This window comes from Brettanomyces nanus, chromosome 1 (genome assembly GCF_011074865.1).
Source record: "Brettanomyces nanus chromosome 1, complete sequence".
In the NCBI taxonomy this organism is placed as follows: domain Eukaryota; kingdom Fungi; phylum Ascomycota; class Pichiomycetes; order Pichiales; family Pichiaceae; genus Brettanomyces; species Brettanomyces nanus.
Genome location: NC_052374.1, coordinates 1183916 through 1201402, shown reverse-complemented (window position 1 = coordinate 1201402; position 17487 = coordinate 1183916). Strand labels below are relative to the sequence as shown.

General features: G+C 41.1%; 10 protein-coding genes and 1 non-coding gene across 11 annotated transcripts; 5 read left to right on the top strand and 6 right to left on the bottom strand.

The window, feature by feature from the left end:
• Positions 1–60: 60 nt before the first annotated feature.
• On the top strand, positions 61–1388 carry FOA43_000554 (uncharacterized protein; the record flags this gene model as incomplete). Its single annotated transcript, XM_038920883.1, has 2 exons — positions 61–67; positions 199–1388. The coding sequence occupies 2 exons, from the start codon at positions 61–63 to the stop codon at positions 1386–1388; spliced, it is 1197 nt and encodes a 398-aa protein (XP_038776811.1).
• A 157-nt stretch (positions 1389–1545) lies between these two features.
• On the top strand, positions 1546–2250 carry FOA43_000553 (uncharacterized protein; the record flags this gene model as incomplete). The annotated part of the gene is made up of 1 exon (XM_038920882.1): positions 1546–2250. One exon carries the CDS (start codon positions 1546–1548, stop codon positions 2248–2250), a length of 705 nt encoding a protein of 234 aa, XP_038776810.1.
• A 99-nt stretch (positions 2251–2349) lies between these two features.
• Positions 2350–3924, bottom strand: FOA43_000552 (uncharacterized protein; the record flags this gene model as incomplete). Its single annotated transcript, XM_038920881.1, has 1 exon — positions 2350–3924. One exon carries the CDS (start codon positions 3922–3924, stop codon positions 2350–2352), a length of 1575 nt encoding a protein of 524 aa, XP_038776809.1.
• A 223-nt stretch (positions 3925–4147) lies between these two features.
• FOA43_000551 (uncharacterized protein) lies at positions 4148–6049 on the bottom strand (the record flags this gene model as incomplete). The annotated part of the gene is made up of 2 exons (XM_038920880.1): positions 4148–5979; positions 6046–6049. 2 exons carry the CDS (start codon positions 6047–6049, stop codon positions 4148–4150), a joined length of 1836 nt encoding a protein of 611 aa, XP_038776808.1.
• Positions 6050–6351: 302 nt separating this feature from the next.
• On the bottom strand, positions 6352–8366 carry NOG2 (GTPase required for pre-60S ribosomal subunit nuclear export and maturation; the record flags this gene model as incomplete). Its single annotated transcript, XM_038920879.1, has 2 exons — positions 6352–7125; positions 7563–8366. The coding sequence occupies 2 exons, from the start codon at positions 8364–8366 to the stop codon at positions 6352–6354; spliced, it is 1578 nt and encodes a 525-aa protein (XP_038776807.1).
• A 211-nt stretch (positions 8367–8577) lies between these two features.
• Positions 8578–9537, top strand: FOA43_000549 (uncharacterized protein; the record flags this gene model as incomplete). The annotated part of the gene is made up of 1 exon (XM_038920878.1): positions 8578–9537. The coding sequence occupies one exon, from the start codon at positions 8578–8580 to the stop codon at positions 9535–9537; it is 960 nt and encodes a 319-aa protein (XP_038776806.1).
• Positions 9538–9669: 132 nt separating this feature from the next.
• FOA43_000548 (uncharacterized protein) lies at positions 9670–10287 on the bottom strand (the record flags this gene model as incomplete). The annotated part of the gene is made up of 1 exon (XM_038920877.1): positions 9670–10287. The coding sequence occupies one exon, from the start codon at positions 10285–10287 to the stop codon at positions 9670–9672; it is 618 nt and encodes a 205-aa protein (XP_038776805.1).
• Positions 10288–10586: 299 nt separating this feature from the next.
• Positions 10587–11633, bottom strand: FOA43_000547 (uncharacterized protein; the record flags this gene model as incomplete). The annotated part of the gene is made up of 2 exons (XM_038920876.1): positions 10587–11372; positions 11628–11633. 2 exons carry the CDS (start codon positions 11631–11633, stop codon positions 10587–10589), a joined length of 792 nt encoding a protein of 263 aa, XP_038776804.1.
• A 446-nt stretch (positions 11634–12079) lies between these two features.
• Positions 12080–12163, top strand: FOA43_000546. Its single transcript has one exon. It is a non-coding gene; the product is annotated as a tRNA-Tyr (tRNA).
• Positions 12164–12417: 254 nt separating this feature from the next.
• Positions 12418–12999, top strand: FOA43_000545 (uncharacterized protein; the record flags this gene model as incomplete). Its single annotated transcript, XM_038920875.1, has 1 exon — positions 12418–12999. The coding sequence occupies one exon, from the start codon at positions 12418–12420 to the stop codon at positions 12997–12999; it is 582 nt and encodes a 193-aa protein (XP_038776803.1).
• Positions 13000–13134: 135 nt separating this feature from the next.
• Positions 13135–16644, bottom strand: FOA43_000544 (uncharacterized protein; the record flags this gene model as incomplete). The annotated part of the gene is made up of 1 exon (XM_038920874.1): positions 13135–16644. The coding sequence occupies one exon, from the start codon at positions 16642–16644 to the stop codon at positions 13135–13137; it is 3510 nt and encodes a 1169-aa protein (XP_038776802.1).
• Between the last annotated feature and the right edge of the window lie 843 nt (positions 16645–17487).

The following is a 17487-nucleotide window of genomic DNA, read 5'->3' as shown; positions in this document are numbered from 1 at the left end:
AGATTTTAGTTACTAATTTGTACATATAGTTTAATTCGGTAACAGCTGTATAATATACAGATGAGTAGTCAGTCCTCCATACTTTTCTAGGGTACTCGGCGCAGACGAGTTTTTAGAAGAGGCGCGAACAGCCAGGTGAAGTAAATTTTATGAGTATGGAGTATGAGAAGTTACTGTATCATCCTTATCTCTAACCAGGCATCACATTTACATTGACGATGTTCTCGGGACTTCGACACAGAATCAAAAAACGATTTTCGCAAGAGGAAGATGAAAGTCCGTTCAGAGAAGGGACGGATCAAAGGAAGAAGTCGAGAAGACCGCCAAATACGGCCTTTATGCAGCAACGATTGAAGTCGTGGCAGCCTATTCTCACCCCAAAGGCGGTGTTACCCTTACTATTGCTAATGGCCATCATATGTATTCCAATCGGAATAGGCTTTTTGATCACCACTTATAATATTCAGAAGATTGAAATCAACTATAGTCAATGCGATAGTATAGCTAGTTCTGAATACTCAAGCGTACCTAGCAAATATACTAGTACGCATTTCAGAGTAAAGGGAGAGGCGCAGTACCAGTGGAAGTATAATGATGGGACATGTACGGTTAAATTTAACGTTCTCGATAATGTTAAGGGTCCGCTTTATCTCTACTACAAGTTAACCAACTTTTACCAGAACCACCGTAAGTATGTTTCTTCCTACGATTGGAAACAGCTTAAAGGTCATGCAGTTAGTATTAATCAGCTCTCTAGCGACTGCGGTAATATGAAGTCTCGTGATGGTAAGATCATTTACCCCTGCGGACTTGTTGCCAACTCCATGTTTAACGATACATTCTCTAATCCTGTCAATGTGAACGGTGGGTCTGAGTACGAATTTAGTGCCACAGGTATTGCGTGGAAGTCTGATTTGAGCTTATACCAGCCATCTAAGTATAATGTTAGTGAAATTGTGCCGCCTCCAAATTGGGTAGATACATATCCCAATGGATATACCGAGGCGGATTTAAGTGCACTTGCAAAGAACCAGAGGTTCATGAACTGGATGAAGACGGCAGCGTTGCCATCCTTCGTGAAAATGTATGGTATCAACAAAAGTACAGCTTTAAAAAAGGGGCAATACGAGGTACAGATTGGAATGAACTACCCGGTCACCATCTTTGGAGGAACCAAATCGATGTTAATCTCTACATCTACTGTGATTGGAGGAAGAAGCCTAGGTTTGGGTATATGTTACCTTGTAGTTGGTGGAATAGCGATAATATTTATGCTTGCCTTCTTGGTCAAGCAAATATTCACCAAGAAACGGTTGAATCACTCTTTCTTGAATGAATTGTCTGCTGAGAACGTGGATACTACTGCTGGCCCTCGGAATGTTCTATAGTCAATAGAAAGGAGAATTCGAAATCAAGTGTATGGTGTAGAGATGTAGTTAACTGCTGACAAAAGTGATATCCATCATTTGAGAGCCTGCTGCTCATCACGTTTGTGCCATATACATTCTTTTCCGTTTGTTTATTTTCTTTCTGTTATTTATCGATATGTCACGCGTGAAGAGAATCAGTAAAGAGTTAGAAGACGTTAAGAGAGACACTCTTTCAAAGGTTACGCTTGAACCTGTTGATGAGGATAGCCTTCAACATTTGAAGGGCACTTTTGAAGGACCGCCAGGTACTCCGTACGAAGGAGGATTATTTGAAGTTGATATCAAGATTACGGACGAGTATCCTTTTAAGCCCCCTATTATGAAATTTGACACAAAAGTGTATCATCCTAATATTTCTTCTCAAACAGGAGCCATTTGTTTGGATATATTAAAGGATGCTTGGACGCCTATCTTGACGATAAAGTCGTCGTTGATCTCTCTTCAGTCACTGCTACAAGATCCTGTTCCAACAGATCCCCAAGATGCCCAGGTGGCCAAAGTGTACCTGGAAGACCCGAAGAAGTTTGCTGAAACTGCTGCCAACTGGACTAAGATATATGCGCCTAATGAGAACTATAAGCTTCCAGCGGGAAGTAAGGCTCACGATTACAAAGAGTTTACTCAGCATGCGGCTGCTCAAGGTCATCATCAGGATGAGTGTGCTAAGTATGGTATAGATAAAGCCAGTGTCAAGATCTTTGAAGACATGGGCTTCCCCCAAGACAAGATAATTGAGGCGTTCAGAAAACTCAATCTAAGGAGGGTCAGAGAGGATGATATACAGACTCAACAGAACGTGTTGGATGACATCCTTCATTGAGGGATGCTCCTTTTTACTCTAGCGTAGATATACATATCTTTTTATAAATATGTACGTGCAATCGATGTATCTATGAAAATAGCGGTGGTAACACGCTGCTCAGCGCTTCCCGACTCTCTTGAAACCATCTTCAGTCATTCCCGAGCTGTTTCCCCCTCCTCCGCTACCGTTACCGTTACCACTACTGCTACCACTGCCACCATTGCCATTTGCACCGTTGTTATGGCGCTTACCGTTTCTGTTCTTCTTCTTCTTTGACGACGAGTTTTCTCTGTCGCCTCTTTCCCTATCTCTTTTGATTCTAGCCTCAAGCTTGATTTCATTTCCACCAACCTTCAGAAGATGTGTGGCGAGAGCTTTCTTCTGAGCTTCCTGTTCAACAAAATCAACGTATGCCGTAGTTCTCTCCACACGGCAAGAATCAACCTGTCCGAATGAAGATTCCAGGGCGCTGACCAAAGCTGCCTCGCTGGTCATCTTGTCAATTCCCTTAATAAAGATAGGGTAGATAATCTGACCCTTCTTGTTGATGCCACTGTTCTGTCTGCCCGGCTTCTTGCCACCGTCGCTACCAACCTTCTCAAAGCCATCATCGGAATCGGAATCCTGGTGGTGGTGTTTCTTTCCATCTTTCTTTTTGGCTCCCTTTTTGGAGCCCGATGGTCCTGGGGATGTCTCTGTCTTACCCTTCACCAACCGTTGAACGGGGACTTTTGCAACAGAAGTGTTTTTAACTCCAGAAGAAGCGATCTGGTTGGCCCAGCTAAGTCCCTTGGTTGGTTTGACAGGGACAGGAGTAGTTGAACTTTCAAGCTTCTTTTCCTCAGGGGTTTCTTTCTGAGGCTCCTCCGAGGGCGCCCGCAATTTCTCTTCTGTTTCGTGGGCCTTAACTTCTTCATTGACTTTAGCAATAGTCTCATCACTTCTAACCGCATTAGTCTTAACCTCCTCATTCTTAATTTCCTCATTCTTAATTTCCTCACTCTCGATATCCTCATTTTTAATCTCCTCACTTTTGATCTCAGTCTTGGCCTCATTCCTGACCTCAGGCATAACCTCAGCAATGACCTCAGCCATGACCTCGGTCTCTTCAGCCTTGACCTCCTTGGCTGGAGTTTCGTTGATTTTAACATCCGTAGATTCGACATTTGACTCTATCTCAGGCTCTTCCTTTACGGGATCTGCAGTAATCTCCTCCTCCACGTCTTCCTCGTCATTTCCGTATTCATAATCAATGTCGGGAATAAAAGTCAACACATCATTGTAAACATCATATACATCCTTCTTTTCCATAGGAACCAATATGAAAGTCTGAACAAACTTATAAGATGGCTGATCTTCATCTTTGTCCACCTCGTGATGCTTCAAAGCCAACTCGCCAACGGCAACTATCAGAATCGAATCTTTGTAAGATCTAGTAGTCTCAATCGACTGAATCATCACCTTAGCACCACCCAACATCGATTTAGACCAGTGGTTCTTAATATTCTCAATACCAACAACTTCCTCAGCCTGAGGTGCAAAAGGATTCTTGTAATCATTATGTCTCAAGACTGCATCTTTATAGTAAAGCTGATATAGTTTGGTGTGGTTTGAGTTTAAAAGATTGTAATAGTAGGTGACAAAGGCCACTGAGATCCGATTAGGATCCCTCTCAAAGTCGGCCAAAACCATCCTGTCTATAAAATTAAACTAATCAAAAAAAATAGAAACCCTCTTTCCTACTGCTACTTATTATTGACCCCAATTTTTTTTTTCTCCTTAATAAACGAGAGCTCTCTCAAACGTCAACTAAATCAAGTCCGAGAAAATCTCTCGTCTTCGTCCCGTCTTCGTCCAGGCTGACTGAATAAAAAAAAAAAGTTTTCCTCACAGTGTCACTACCTGTATCCATTAATTACATAGGCCTATTGTAGTACATCATTCTCGGGGACAGCATATTTTTTTGGTCTGTAGAAATCCCTGGAGGTGGGGCATTCATACCAAATATTGGCTGCTGTTGGCCTTGTCTCTGTACTCCTGTTCCTGTAGTTTGGTTCAACAGACTCTGTGCTTGAAGCAGTTGTTGAATTCGCTGAACTGACTGTTGTTGCTGCTGTTGCTGTTTCTGTTGTAAAAGCATTTGTAGAGGTTGGAGCTGAGGAGGCATTTGTGACGGTTGCTGCCCACGCTGCTGCTGTGATTGCTGTGACTGTTGCTGCTGCTGCTGTGATTGCTGTGATTGCTGCGACTGCTGTGGTGCTGGTGGTGGTGGTTGCTGATGTTGCGGCTGTATCTCTTGAGCCAAGTCCGCAATGTCAGAATTATCGCTTAAGCCCCAGATCTCGTTCTTACAAGACTCAAGTTCTTTGGAATCGATAAGTCTTCTAAGCTCCCAGTAGCACATATGAGTGAGCATGGACTGTCCACCCACCTGCAAGAAATTCAAGTTTGCATTATGGATCACACCAAGCTCCTCGGCAAGACTTTCCAAAGTGAATCGACTTTTATACACGTTGTTTCCAAAAAGCTTTGACACAGAAATCAGCTTCACGTCGTAATAGTTAGGAAAATATGTAGACACCCAATCTGAAAAGTCTTCCTCACTCGAAGGCATTTCCTTATTGATTAGCAGAGAAATTAAAAAGCCAAAGTCATAGCCAACGTGATAACTGACCCATGTCACATCTGGCAAGAGGCAAAGGCCACTGTCTATAAGACATTGTGCAAACTCAGAAGATTCAATTCCACTTTCCTTGAGTTTACTGAAATTGATTCCCGTAGTTATAAGAGTGTCAATAGAATCTCGATTAAACATCTCTTTGTCGAGCTCAAATTTGAAATTGAACTGCCAAGTCGATGGAACTCCTGCTGGTCTTCTTCCTTGATTGTCACTGAGGGTGATTCCAACCTGGACCAAATTCAACAAGTCCGCGTTTGAACGCATTGTTTGATAATGGTAATCCTTAATTGATCTGAACGAGCCAACCGGTCTTGAAGCTATACCTGCAAACTCAGTAGACACGGAGATCGTATTATATCTTTCGGCTAGCTCTCTAATGACCATCATCTCACTTTCAAGGTTATTGTTCCAAACTTCACGAACCATAGGTTGTGGTCCTACTTGCGCATAAGGTATCCCTGGCTGTAATCGTGGTTGAGGTTGAATTTGGCCAAGGCCCACTGCTGCTGCTGCTGCTTGTGGTTGCTGTGCCTGTTGCGCTTCTACTTGTTGAACCTGCTGAGCTTGCTGGGCCTGTTGTGCCTGTTGTGCCTGTTGTTGTAACTGCTGAAGTTGCTGTATCTGAGAAAAAGGTATTTGTTGTTGCTGTTGTTGTGCGGCTTGCACTTGGGCCAACCTCTGTGCTGCCAGTGCAGCAATTTGCTGCTGCTGAACTTGCTGAAACAGTTGCTGTGGCTGCTGGCCAGAAGTGCCAGAACCTTGAACACCTTGAACACCTTGAACACCTTGAACACCCTGACCGCCTTGGTTCCCATGCTGAATGACCCTGCCCTGAATTTGAGGGGACATCATCATCGAAAGAGGCAACCCTTGGGTCTGTGCTGCTGCTGCTGCTGCTACTGCCGCCTTCTGTTGTTGTTGCTGCGCAATTACCTGCGCTGCGGCCGCCACAGTGGTAGCAGTCGAATTTGGAGTTCCCATCACACCGAGAATCTTGCTCATCCCCTGTTGTTGCTGACCTTGTTGGGATTGTGATTGCTGAGACTGGTTTGGCTGTATTTGCTGTGCTTGTTGACTTTGTTGAAGTAATTCTGCAGGACTCTGTCCATGACTCATAAATTGAGATGGATAACCCATGTTGAGTGGCTGCTGATTACTAGATTGATTAGAATTCTGCATTGAATGTACTTAGTGAAGATGTCCCTTACCAAGAACTATTTATTCGGTACTTAATTTCTCACCTTCTCGACTTTCCCGTTTCCCAACTTCTCAGATCCATTCATTGCCTTGAAAAATTTTAGGTTTCTGTCGCGACGACGCTGATCGCTCCAATTAGGAGCAAAGAAGAACTCATTGTTTTAAGGACTTGGTTGGTATTCCGTTTGTATTTTGAGCGGCCACTCACTAGTATAGGAAGTAATAGTATAGATATAAAAAATTCAACTTCTCTTTTGCCTTTTGGTTGAAGCCTGATCCTCTTCGTCAATTGCGTTCTCGGTCTCATCTTTAATCTCTTCCTTGGCCTTAGCTAGAGCCTCAGATTCTTCCTTAGCTAGAGCCTCTGCAGCAGCATTTTCTCTCTCTGCACGCTTTCTCTTGTATTGACTCTTTTTATCCACACCGGTTCTGACCTCATTATCCTCTGGTGGAGGAATGAACCAGGGAATCTTACCTCTGTTGAAGTCTGTAATAACCTGTTTTGATACACCACTTTCATCGGGCTCACCACCTTTCAACAATCTTCCGGATTTTCTTGCCAACATCTCTATAAAATCCTCAGAGTTTTTCCATCCACTGAGCTCGTAAGTCCTTTCTAGATGTTTCTTCTCCACTCTCTTCATGAGTTCCGGAATATACTGTTCTGGATGCGACACGTGCTCGACTCTCACTACTCCTCTAAAAAGAATGTCGGTTTCTGAATCCTTAGATGATGGAGGCACAATACCAGGTGAGTCAATAAGGTATATTCTCTTCATAAGAGTAATATACTGCCAGACTTTGGTCTCTCCAGGAATTGGTGCCACGGGACACACCCTTTTACGTCTTAGAGTATTGATGATACTTGACTTACCGGTATTCGGATAGCCTATAAATCCCACTGAAATCTGTTTTCTATCTGAATGCAAAGCAGAAAACTGTCTCAATAACTGAATCAAAGATCCCTTACCGAATGAGTTGGTGATAGACGCATGGAATGCCAATGTTGGGAAATCCTTTGATAAGTGTTTTAACCAAGCAGCCTGAAATAAATGTTAGTAACTTTTCGATAAATAAATGAGTTCCTCTTCTGTTTACTTTATGCTTTCTCCATCCTACAAAATGTTAGGTTTCTTACTACGAGTTCCGCTATAGTGAAAAAGCAGAGCTCAACTCTTAAGTTCCTAGAATCATCTGGGTTCCCGTCTCAAAACGAAACAGGAGGTGGCCAATACGAGTACCCAAAATGGATACAAAAATTGACCGGTCGATGATTATCAATCTTCCAAAGATGTAACAGGCAAGCTATACCGTGAATAAGTGATATGCCCTAAGGCAATCACATAGGGTGCCCTGACAAAATGCTTTGGTGCTCAATTGCATACTACAGTTGATAAAGAAAGCAAGCAGTAACCAAAAAAAAAAAAAGAGCGTTTCCAGCAGTGATACTTACCGCAACCCAAGTTGGAACCAAATCACACTTGTTCAAAACCAAAATGATATGTTTGTGCGGACAATCTTTCCTTATGTAACTTTCAACTGACTTGCATCTAGTGCCCATTGGATCTCTTGCATCTAAAACTTGTATAACGACATCAGAAGAATCAACCACTTTGAATAACTCGTTCCAGATTCTCTTGGACTGTCCCTTAGAAAAGATATGCTCTCTGGCTTCCCGAGTAAATTCATCACCATCAAATCCTCCAAGTAATCCCAAAGTAGGTTTCAAGATCTCTTTCTCCTCAAATGTATCGGTATCCTTGTTGCTTATATTTGCCAATTCTTCAAAAGAAGAAGCCGCAACATTAGGTTTCTTTCTTCTTGCCTTGGGGCCAAAGGTATTTCCGTAAGATTCAGTATCTAGTATTCTTGCAGAAGGAGATTCTGTAGTATCCTTCTCATCCAATAATGACATTGGCAACTTATTTCTCTTGAGCAAAACGGAATATGTGTCGTGCTTCTTAGCACCCATAGCTTCTCTGAAATGCGACAAGGCATCCTGAGCAATCACTCTCGTATTTCCAAACCATCTTCGGTTCGGTTCCACTCTCGCCGTCGGCACTTTGCTGTCTTGCAAATAAGCTTCTTGGATGATTTCTCCATCTGCATTTCTAGTGGGTTTACCTCCTTTGTACATATTCACTATCCTGACTTTCTTGGCATCTCTGTAAAAATTTTCTCCTTTCACTCGAACATTAGCATCTCTTGTATCACCCTGTCTTTGTCGACGGGCATTTTCAGTCTTTCCGGTAGCCATAGTTTATTTAAGCTGATGAAACAAGATGGTCTACAAGGACCAACTGAGTTTTGAGATTCCTATAAAAATTTTCTGAGGGCCTTGAACTTTTTTATGAAAAGTTTTAGGGGGGATGCGGTGTAAAGATGTAATACGCGCAACAGTCTTACAGTTGTGCGTTCAACTAAAGTGATATATCGTATTAACGATTAGCCAGGGTGTTACTTGCAATATGGGAAGACCAAGGATAAGATTTTCACCCATTAAAGTTCCGGGTGACATTGTTGAGGAGACAGAAGGTAGGTCACGGAAGGTTGCCGAATCCCCTGTCTCACATGGAGTTAATCCTAGTGTTGATTTAGAAGATGACGGTGGATACAAGAGTGAAGAGAGTTATAACTACGAAGAATTGGACTCCAGTTTCTTATCGCCGATCACGGGGCGTCAAGATGTTGAAGAAGGTGAATTTGATGAAGATGAGTACGAGGGAAGTGTTCTGAAAGAGAAACCAGAGGAAACGAAGGAGTTAAAGCCGAAGGAATTAAAGCCAAAGGAATTAAAGCCAAAGGAATTAAAGCCAAAGGAATTAAGGCCAAAGGAACTAGGACCAAAGGTACGAAAGGAAACAGACAAACCAATACAGCAAATAGAACAAAAAGTACCATCGTTATTAATGGAAGAGCCTGTATCCAAGTTGGAAGTTACACGACCGAAGTCACCAGAACCCCCTTTTCCTGAGAGTGATCCAATCAATGAGTCAGATGTTGATGCAGAAAGCACAATCATCAAGGTGACACAATTTATAGGTGAGAAGAGAAGACTGTTGGAGGATAATGACAAGAAGATTGAGAGCATTACGAAACCGAGAGGAAAAAAGAGAACTAGAGATGATGAAAAGGGTCAAAAGTCAAAGAAAAGGTCACATGGGACGAAGCAGGATGTTGTTTCGTATTGTAGTTCGACCTCTGATTGGACCAGTGAGCAATGGACTAGATTGTACAACTATCTCGGACGATGGAGGCTTACTAAGGATTCAAGTATGATGAAAGTGGATAGACTAGAGACGAAATTTGGGTGCGATATCGAAGAGCTTGAAGTTAGAGTAAGAACCCTTCGAAATCTGGTTGATAGGAAGAAACGAGATATGTTTAGACAGCATCTCGATCAGTTGTTCTTTCAGCAGTCGAAATGAAGAGTGTATTATATAGCCAATTGTATCAATAGTGTAAGATAGAGAATTTTAATAATAATTACTTAGGCGTCATGTATTAAATGGGGTCAGAAATAAAAGAAAAAGTGTCAAGTAAAGAAATATAAGGCCTCCTCAACTGATGATCTGTTGATCCGTGAGATAAGGAATGTTTATTCTCACTCTATGGCTGTAAGGCAATTTTGGAATAACCACAAACAAGCAGGCAACTAGGTTAATGACAAACAGAGTGAGATCATAGTTGGAGTAGTGAGTAGAAATCAAAAAGAGAGCAATTGGCACTCCCAATAGAAACTTCTTAACGGGAGTAAATTGATCGCCGTTATCAATTTGCTCCCACATATTGAGATTGTCAAAAGCACCATTGTTATAGTCAAAAGGAGTACCTTTTATCTGATGGAACATTATGTAAGAGCAAATGGAATAGCTGACGTTGGTAAGCGTCCAACTCATTTCCTTGCTGAAAATTGGCACCAAATCGTAGAACACTTTCAATAGCATGATAATGACAACATGAATGATCCAAGCACCTTTAAAATGCACCCAATTCGCGTTCATATTATCCTCAATATCTTGGTCTTGCTTAGTTTCAAATGTCTCCGGTTCGACCTTTGATATCAACGAAGAAGATCGTCTCCTCCTACGTTCAATAGTATGCGAAGTGGTAGGTGAAATGTTCAATCTCTCAGGCGACGAAGGGCCTGGAAATGGGACCGGATCTGTATTAGCCATGATGAAGAAATATGAATGAAAAGTAAATTACGAAACGATTTCAGAGTTGTCTAAGGAAGAAGAAAATGCTATTGCCTCCTACCAAAATGTCACTGGCATAATTCTATTGGGCCGCGCTTCGTCAAAATCGGAGATTCACCAGGAGGGCTGAGGAATTAAATGCATCCTGACACCAGATAGAAGAACAGGGCCCGCAAGTCAACATGTATACTCAGTTACTTGAGTTAAGTATATAGTAATAAATATTTTGAGATGAATAAGTCAAAGAAAAAAGCCAGTTCTAACGGTTGCTACTGCCTTCACTGATGATGCTGTTTCACCTTCAATTTGGCCATCTTGTCGTACTCACCTGACAAGATTCTCTCCACAATGACATCGTCGTTCTTGTCAAAGCCAGCCAAATCAAACTCGTAACTTTCTGGCTTATCTCCATACTTCTTGAATGCCTCTAAAGCCTCGGTATCACCCTCTTGGGAGGCTTTCTCTCTGACTCTGTAAAGTAATTCTCTCTTGGCCCATTCGGTCACGTCCATATCATCCCTCCAGAACAAAGTGATTGCAAGAAGGCAGAATGCGGGCACAAACAAATAGTGCGCAATATTCTCCCATCCTTCTTTGGTTTCGTTGTCTCTAACAATCTTCCACTTGATCTCTCCCGTTGCAGTATCCTCATAAGGAATCTTGTCAATGATCAATCCAGAGCTGGCCTTCAATTTTCCCAAATCTTTGTCATTTTGTAAATACACGTCTTTGTATTTCCTTGGGTACGTGAAGATCTCTAGCCAGTTCAACACCCTTTCGTCTGAGTATGTGTTCAAGTAAGCAATAGTCTTCAACTCTCCCTCCGATGGTGTCCTCTTCGTACCATCCTCGTTTTGGAAAATGTATTCATAATCTGGAAGTTTGTCCAAAAGCTCACGACATTTCTCTTCTGCAGGAATGTCCACTTTGCAAGCAGCATGTGAGCTGTGGAAACTGCGCAATCCACATCCCCATCCAGCCTGTCTGTTTGCAAATTTGAGTCCTTGTTTGGCAGCACCTTGTATTTGTCTGGAGAGCATCTTGAAGCCTTCGTTATCCTTTATCTGCTGTGTAAGCAATTTCTGCTTGATGAAGGATGATCTACCTCTTGTTCTTTCGTTAGTTTTTCCTCCTGTCGATTACTATACTATGATTTTTCTTTTTCTTTTCGCTTAAGCGCATTCGCTCAGAAAAAATATTTGTGCAGGCGTATGTATGCGATACTTATGCTGCCTAAAAGGGTAATTAATGGTCATAAGGATTTAGCACCAGATATCTCGAAGTATCTACTGACTGTCGGACCTTTAAATATCTTTGACTTCCATCTTGAATGTGCATTGCAAAATAATCAGATATGCAAGCATTGGACCTTGCACGCCAAGTAATCATCATGTCTATGAAAATAAAGACTAAGGCCTATCTATGAATCCGAATCTAATGCACTTTCACTATCTCCTTATAAATCAATAACCCTTTAAAGATTCGTTGAGGAGATGTAGTACTTGGTGCGTATTACAATCTTTTTAACTCCTTGCATTTTATGAACTAAACTGTAAATTTTTCTCGATAATATCGAGAGATCAAAATAAAGGAAAAGTGTTTTCTAAACTCAAATATTACTCACTCATCACATTAAATATATTAGGATCAAATAAAATACTTTTGTTTCCTTACGTATTCTCATCTGGTTGAATGTAAAATAATTAAGACAAGTTTAATTCTATAATGAAATGCGTTTCTAAACAACCACAAATTTTTTTTTATCGTAAATCTCACCTTAGCTCAGTTGGAAGAGCATAAGACTGTAATTGATATCGAAATCTTGGGGTCCCCGGTTCGATCCCGGGAGGTGAGACTCTTTTTTTGTTGCAATTACCATCGTGTGGATGTTCCATTCTGCTTGCCACTTTTGGTTTCTGTTTGGCCTTTACTAGAAATTGCTAAGGAATCATTATATTAACGTTGCCAACTTTGACTAAATCTTAACAGAGATCTCAAGCAGACTAAACTAACTTACAAGAGCGAAGAAAATATACAAAACCGAGACAAGTCGAGAAAAATACAATCTATCTTGTACTGACATACTCTCTGTTGTTCTTCACTTCTAGGATGTTCACAATCGCACAAAGGGCACAAGATGTCACTGGGCTCATGACGACAACTATGTTTGTTATGGCCATAGTGGTGTCGGTTATATCATTTATACAATTGAATGTCGAGGGATACCAAAGCATTCCAGGGGAGTTGGTTGTCAGAGGTACCCACAATTCGGTAAGGTACTCTAGAAATTATGGTGGAAAGTCGGGAAGGGGTAAGGAGAACGTGAAGCTTCGGTTTGACTTGAACGCAGATCTCACACCGCTATTCAATTGGAACACTAAGCAAGTGTTTGTCTACTTGGTGGGTGAATATGACGGCCCTGACAATGCCGAGGGAATTAAGAACCTAGAGGAGCACTCTAAAGTTGTCTTCTGGGACCATATCATACCCGACGCTAATCATGCTCAGCTCTCTCTTAAAAACAAAAAGAGCAAGTACTCTGTCTACGACTACTATCCAACATTGGAAAACAGAACTGCATCCGTTAAGCTTGAATTTAATGTGCAACCTTGGATCGGACCTCTTATATGGGGAACATTGAACACAGAGGACGAGGTTACATTCCATAAACCAAAGTCTAAGAAGAATTAGCCTTGAAATAAACGAATGAAGAAATAAATATAAGTATGGACAAGTAGTGTTATATATGTTTGTAATGTAGCGTTAAAAGAAATGCGAATTGAAAAAAAAGCGTTAATATGATGCTTGTACTGTGATATAACCGGTCTAATCATCTCGTGTTTTGGACTCTTCTATAAGTGAAGAAACATCCAAGGCAACTTTGGAATGAAGTTTATAAAGGTTGATTCGGCCAACTTTGAAGACCTTAGAGTCCTCAAGAGTCACAATTTTGAGTTTTTCCCGCTTCAAAGTCTCCAAAGCATTCTTTTGATCGGCTCTCAACTCTTCAAAACCGGTCTTCACTTTACTCATCTCGTTTAACAACTGATACCTCTCGGATTCATCAGCTGTCTTGTTCATCTCAGTCATTAGATCCCACTTCCTTTGTCTCAATGCAAGCCATCTCTGTCTGTAATTAATCATCTTGTCAATCTTCTCACATCTAACTATCTTCTCTTCCTGCTGACGTCTCATCTTGACGTTAGCATGATTCCTCCTGTAAAAACTTCTCGCTTGCTTTCTGGTTTGAGCAAACACTCTGGCAACAAATCTTTGGGAACGCGAGATGCTTCTCAAATTCTTCATCACAGTCATGGTATCCGAAATGATAATCGAATCAAGCAACGCATCTTTCTGAGGCGGGGTCAATCTTGAATCTAATATGCTGTCGATATTCTTCATGATCTGAAAGTATATGCTGTTGATGAACCTAATCTCGGGCTCATGAACAAATGGAATGTACTCAGATTTGTACTTCATTTTGATTAAAGCGAGTCTTTTGTGGAGCATGTGACCAGGAAGAATGTACTTATTGATGAATGCCACAGTCTCTGGAATCAAATTATTATGGCTACTCAAGACAAGCGCCGTTTCGTTGAGGTTCTTGTTGGAAAGAATGAATCCATTCTCGTAAAGACGATCCACAATCGACGTCATCTCATCCAACTGTTCCAACTCTGCCAACTGTCTAAGTCTATATGGCCAGATCGTAAAGAGTGCCTTTTTCAAGGAGGAAGGGATACCCACAGAAGGCGATCGACTGTAGCTAATACGATTCTCGTTAACGGAAATACTGGTCGGATACCGATAAAATTGTTCCACTCTCTTATGGTCGGAATCATCGTAGAGATCCTCATTACCTTTCAGTCTAGCATATTGCAACCTAGATTTTAGGATCGAGGTAAACCTATCATAACAGCCCGAAAATTCTTCCCACCTACTCTCCTCACCCAATAACAACAACTCAATATGCAAAACATGGAGATTGTCAAGCAAATAATCCTTTGAATCTTCCACGTAGAGCTCAAAATATTTTCGGGCCTCTTCAACACCCTTAAACTTGATAATATGCATGATAACCAATTTGAATGACATCGGATTGAGGTCTCTGTCCAATTTGCCCAACTTATCCTTCTTACGGTTCAATAGAATCTCATCGAGTAGCTGAATTGTCTCTTCAATATGCTGCTCAGAATAAGAGTAAAGAGATGTGTTAGATTGCAATAGCAAAGAATAGGTCTTTGAAGTGGGCACCACACCTCGTGTAAGAGCCATTTTCACAATTGTGGGTGAGTACCATGGCCGACCCATTCTAATGGAAGAGAATATCATCTCATTGAAGACCTTGGCAGGAAGATACTTTAGTTTAAACTTCTGCTGCACTTCATCCAAAACCTGTTCCACTCCATATAATCCATGGACTCTAACATTGACACCGATATACAGGATGTAGGCACCAACAGTCATCTCATTAGTGTGCATTTTCAAGGCTTTCTCCCATAGTTCGTAGAACTTAGAAACATTGGTGTACTTACTTGCTGCTTCCAAGGCCAAAAGGGTATCCTGATAGTCTATGTAGTCACCAGATTCCAACTTTTGCTCATAGGATTCAACCACAGTACCAAATCTGTTACCGAAATAATGCGCTTTCAGAATCCATCGAGAATCCTTAGACTCAACAGAAATACCTAAGAGAGGAAAATAGTTAGAAAGAATGAGTTCGATGCTTCTGTGATCTCCCAAAAAAGCACATTGACGTAGGAAAGGTTGCATTTGAAAAGAGTTCAAACTGTAGTGCTTCTCAACCAACTCATCCAACATCCGAAAACATGAACGAAAATCGTGAGTGCTAGATAGAGCATTCAACATTAACCCGTAAGATTTGGCAGTTAGCGGCACCTTATAGTAGGAATATGCAGAAAACCATTGAAGAGCCTTGGTATAAGACTTTGTCTTAATAAAGCAAAATATAATGGAAGAAAGAATCATATCATCAGGTGTAAATCCTCTTTTAAGAAAGGAATCCCAAAGATCTAGCAGATATTTAGTAGCACCCCTTGATGCAAGGACCATAAACATGACAGAGTACTGCTTAATGGTGGTGATCTGCTCCTTATCAAAAAGATAGTCAAATTTATCTTTCAAATCGTTCCAACGTCCAGCCTTTGCGAGCGATAAGAAAATCGAGTCATAGGTTTCCGAACAAACGAACTGGTCGTCTTGTTTGGAACAGATATTGGTGAATTGTAGGGCCTCATCATACTTTCCGATATGAACTAATGACCTTAGAACACCAACTTGATCGGCCCTAGTGATCTGTAAGTGATGCATCTTCTTATAACTGTAGAGCTCAGAGACATAACCTCTCCGTCCCCAGCGCGTATGACCATATATCAACACACTGACCAACCGGGACAGACAGCTATTATCTATCTCAGCGACTGAATCCAAATCCACCTCTTTATGAAACATCCATCTGTTCTTCAAAATAAGCATCTCCTCCGAAGTAGCGTCGTAATTGAGCTCAACATCCGGAAATAGTAAAGTCCACAAACAGAGGCTCTTTAGCAAATACTTGCTACCATGCTTGAATGCAGCAAATATCATTGACTGCTTGGTGGAATGGTCAACAGTTTTATCATCCACTAGACTTTTCATAATTAGAACGAGTTCGTTCATATTTTTGGAAGAAGCATTGGTTTCATATATCTGCCTAACCAAATCAAAGCTATACTGATTCTTCGGTACCACACTCGTTAGCAATTTGATAGAGAGCTGATCATTGAAAGAACTATCACGTGAGAACCTCAGTTTGTACGCACAAATCTTGGTGAAAAGAGAGTTAAAACTTTCACTTCCAATATGATTCTGGGATTGAACTATTATGCTATCTATAACCCGCAAAGCGTCGCCGGGTGAAGATTGATAAAGTCCAAGGAGCGAGGAAATTAAGCAATCATCTTTATGAACAGAAAGCGAAAGTAACTGAGGCACTGTCTCGTTGGCAGCAAAAGCCATAAAAAGATCCAGGAGGTTATCACTAGACCCATACTTATCAGTTACATGTACGAGGTTCGGAAAGTCTATAAATTCGAACCAAGAATAGCATGGTGCAGGAAGCAACTTAATTAAATCAAAGGAGGCACCATACAATGCATTGGCATAAAGCCATCTAAAAGTGTCCTGAACCTGTTTGGCCAACAGAGAGCCGCTGTCATGAGATTTACTACCACTCCAACCATTATTTCCTTCGTGCTGGAGTAGTTTCTGCACCCCACTAACTTTTTGCTTTGCAATTTGTATTATTTCATTGGAGTCCAGATCTCTATCGGCCATTATATCAAAATTACTGTCAAAATATCGACATCTGGTAGTGGAGAACTCTTTCTTCCATAACCTGAAATTTCCCTGAATCCGCTTGATTCGTTGGTGTGAGATATCAACAATGATTGGTAGCAACATTGACGACCGGTTTATGCCACTCGATGTTCCATTGCCAGATATTCGAAGGCACCATTGTAGCATCAGAGCTCGTCGCTGTACAGACTGGAATTCAAGGTACCTGTCAAAGGCTATCCTTATGTTGCTCATTGAAAGGAGAAACTCCACAGATGATTGACAGCAATAATGGGTATAACCACACACACCTTTGCTATCAACTATATATACAGGATGGAAGAAATCCTTGATCGACAAAATAGTATCAATCAAGTTTACTGAATCGGCCTCTGTCTAATTGTATTTTTTAGATTTTGCGAGTAGTGGCCCGATAGTCAAGCTGTAAAAATTTTATACCCCCAGAAAGGGGACTAACATGTGTTGATTAGAAAAAAAAAAAGACATAATAAATTGAAAAACTGAAAAACTTCAATCTAGATATCCTATTGCACCTTACCTTATCTTATTATATATTATAACCACAAGATTATGTCAGGGGTATCAAAGAAATCATCCCTTCATAGGGCAAAGGATACAAGAAAATATTTCAAGGGTAAAGAAGGAAAGACAGAAGAAATAAAAAGAGCACTTACACATAGAGCCAGACTTAGAAAAGAGTACTTCAAGGTTTTAAAGCAGGAGGGAGAGCATGTTCCAGAGAAAGGTGAAGAAAGCGGGTTTGATGATTCTAAAGAAGATTATCAAAATTATGATACTGCAAAGTCACGAAAACTAAAACCA